The sequence below is a fragment of the Musca domestica genome, unplaced genomic scaffold (assembly GCF_030504385.1).
Source record: "Musca domestica strain aabys unplaced genomic scaffold, Musca_domestica.polishedcontigs.V.1.1 139, whole genome shotgun sequence".
NCBI classification, from domain to species: Eukaryota; Metazoa; Arthropoda; class Insecta; order Diptera; family Muscidae; genus Musca; species Musca domestica.
In genome coordinates, this window is record NW_026712191.1 from 1,451,269 (window position 1) to 1,454,463 (window position 3,195).

The 3,195-nt window shown below is 35.7% G+C and overlaps 1 protein-coding gene across 1 annotated transcript; it reads left to right on the forward strand.

Moving 5' to 3' along the window:
- Positions 1-302: 302 nt before the first annotated feature.
- On the forward strand, positions 303-1,451 carry LOC105262385 (uncharacterized). The gene has a single exon (XM_011297315.2). The coding sequence runs from the start codon at positions 303-305 to the stop codon at positions 1,449-1,451; it is 1,149 nt and encodes a 382-aa protein (XP_011295617.2).
- Positions 1,452-3,195: the final 1,744 nt, after the last annotated feature.

Sequence of the window (3,195 nt, forward strand, 5' to 3'; positions counted from 1 at the left end):
TGTATTACGATTTAACGCCTTTTGCATCAGAAAAAAAGTCGCTATCAACCGGTTTACAATCGCTGCAGCATATGTGTCCTGTAATTCAGCAACACGAGATGTGTGACATGTTCGTGAGCAATCTCAAACACATAAAAAATGAACTACTACAGGAAAAGGAGTTATTTACCAACAGAAAGTTTAAAAGATCTCCATTCAATATAGTCGGCAATATTGCGCGTTCACTTTTTGGTGTCCTTGATGCTGATTATGCGGAAGAAATGTCTAAAACCATTAGCAAGGCAAGAATAGAGCACTAGTACATGACAAGTCTGTTGAAAGCCCAAACTTCAATGGTTGACTCTATCATTAATGCAATAAAACAAGATGAGATCGGCAATCAACGAAAGATACTAGAGATCTCAGAAATGGTTGAGAAAATAAATAATGATGTGGCTAAAGAGTCTTCCCAGTTAAAAAACTCACAGCTTGTCGGACTCTTGTCAACGTACCTGGTATTCTCCGCAATGAACCTGCAGAAAGTAGAGTCGGAAATCATTAGTGTACTTACCGATACATATAATGGCAAAATAAGTCCACTTTTACTGTCTCCTCATCAATTGAGAGAAGAAATTAACATAATCAAGGCTAATCTTCCAATTTCGCACGCTTTACCAACGGACGATGAGAACTTGATTGAGCTCTATAAACTTATGAGCGTCAAGGGTGCAGTGACAAAGCATGAAGTCATCTTCGAGGTCAAGATACCCTTAGTCAATCAACAGTTTTTTGAGCTATTCAAGGCAGTACCCGTTCCAACAATAAGGAATGGCACTCTAATAGCCATTAACCCAGAAAAGTCATACTTGGCTACAGATGCTCACCGAGACGAATACATACTTTTCCAACCTGAGGACATATCGAGATGCCTTAAACCAAAGAATGACGAATACATCGGTAGAAATCAGCGGTCCAAACTCCAGAGGAACGCAGTCGCCAACCCCTGTGAAGTCAATATCTTTAATAATCATTCGACAGCCAATTGCAATCTCAACAAGATTATTGGATCTACAGTATGGACCCAATTGCATCATCAAAATAGATGGATCTTCGCTACTACTGTCGATGTTGAATCTTCTATTGTATGCGGTACGGAGAGAAATCTTATCATCATCAAGAATGCCGGAATAATGGAGATAGGTTCCAACTGTGTCATGAAGAACCATTTTGTTACCATACATGGACATTTTGAACCCTCAAATAGCATACAAACTTCATATGTGAGATTAAAAAACATCCATTCTATAAGTCCACCACAGGAAATAGAAAAGATTCTAACGCTCACGAACAATACTTCTTACAAGATTCATCTGGAAGTATTGGATAATATACAACGGCAGTTGAATGAATCAACTCTTAAATATTTGCACACAACTTATCCACTCCACCAGTCTTCACCATCATGCAGTTAGCTACACCTCGTTATGTTGCTGCATTATTATTCTGCTCGGTCTGCTGAGTTGGAGAATGCATTTAAGGTTCAACAAACCAGCTCAATTTACACCTACTCCAGCTGTAAGGACTCATCAATCAACGACAAATTGCTCCGTTTCTGCTTGAACACTGTCAAAGCGGCGGAGAATGTTAACACATACGTATCTACATACCTATTAATATTTACGTTGTAGTTTAGTTGTGACGTATTTACAGCTTTATTCTAGTTTGTTAATTCAGCATTTTCATGTAAGCCATTTATTAACGTTTATTTAGGTTCAATATACAACAATTTCATTTATTCACTTTGTATTAATAATATTTGACCTAGTTTTACTTTATGCAAGTAATCAATTATGTTAAGAAATTATTTGTATAAAAGAATGAAAATAATAAAGAGTTAGTCAGTTGTCTTTTATGAAGCGACCATAACCAATTTGGATTTATTTAATAATCATCGTCTTTCCTTTAAGTTTATGTGCTTGTAAGGAGAACTTTAAGGACTGTTAGTGTCAGTTCAAATTTATGTGTTTGAACTGAATCCCACTAGGTCCGATTTATATTAACAAAAGGATTAGGTCCATGTTTTGATATTACCCCTATACAGATTTATCGGTCTTCTTGTTTGTTTGTTTGGAAAGATTGCCATTTAACATCGTATTGTGCACTAATCTTATTTTTTACCTTACATTCAGAATTCAAACAAAAAATTTAAACTCCAACGAAGCATGTCAAATTAAAAAAAAATCATACCATGGCCTATATATAAAGCCGGCCAGGAAGCGAATTGATAAAAAAATACAGATCTGTCTGTTAAATTTAATGTAAATTTTTTGTTTTTTTTTCTAGGCAAAAAAACTTGTTTCGCCCTGACATCTAATAATTACGGCAAATTTGTTAATTGCCAATAAATGAAAACAACTAAAAGGAAAACATAATGTATCAGAATGTCGACTTTTGTGTGGGAGGTATGATTATTATGCATCTTATGATAGATAAATTATTCAAAATGTTGACCTTTTGTGGGGGAGGTACTTGAGAGTAGACTGATATCGTCCTAGCACTGATATGGAGAGTTTGAACAAAATTGGATGATCTGTTTTTGTTGTATAAAGTAAATTATTTTCTTTGAAATTATTGACTTTTTGAACCTTCCTGGAACCTCCTTCCTTCTGCATATTCGGCAAATTCTCATTTTCAAAATTCACAAATTTTTCTGTTTACTTACAATTTATATAGATTTGTCTTCAAACTCCTTTAATTATTTAAATTATTTGAAAATTTGTTGACAAGAACGTCAAATTTTGTTTTTGTTTTGTTAGGGCGAATTCAGAATACATTTTGACAAAAAACTTGGTCGTCAGATGGTCTTACTGGCCGACCTTATATAGGCCATGATTTATACAATATTTAAAATTATGAAAAATTAAAAATATATACAGGGTTGCCCATATTCGACGGACCCATATTTTTTTTGGCCCATTCCAATCGACGAGGCTTGTCCGCAGGCAACATTCTTTGCGTCAATTGAATTTTGTACGGGAACAAATGCAAATAAATGCGAATAATCCGTTGTAAAGTGGACCGAGCCATGCCCAACTGCTGAGAACGGCGTTTTTGGGATGTTCTTGGGGACCTCTCAACACTGACTCGTAAGGCAGCGATATTCACGGCCGATCGCCTTGGTCGACTTTTATATGGCCTCTTCGGATTAAAAAGAGC

What these genes read in the sequence shown, in the direction of transcription:
- LOC105262385 (XM_011297315.2), top strand. Translation starts at nt 303, where the DNA reads ATGACAAGTCTGTTGAAAGCCCAAACTTCAATGGTTGACTCTATCATT.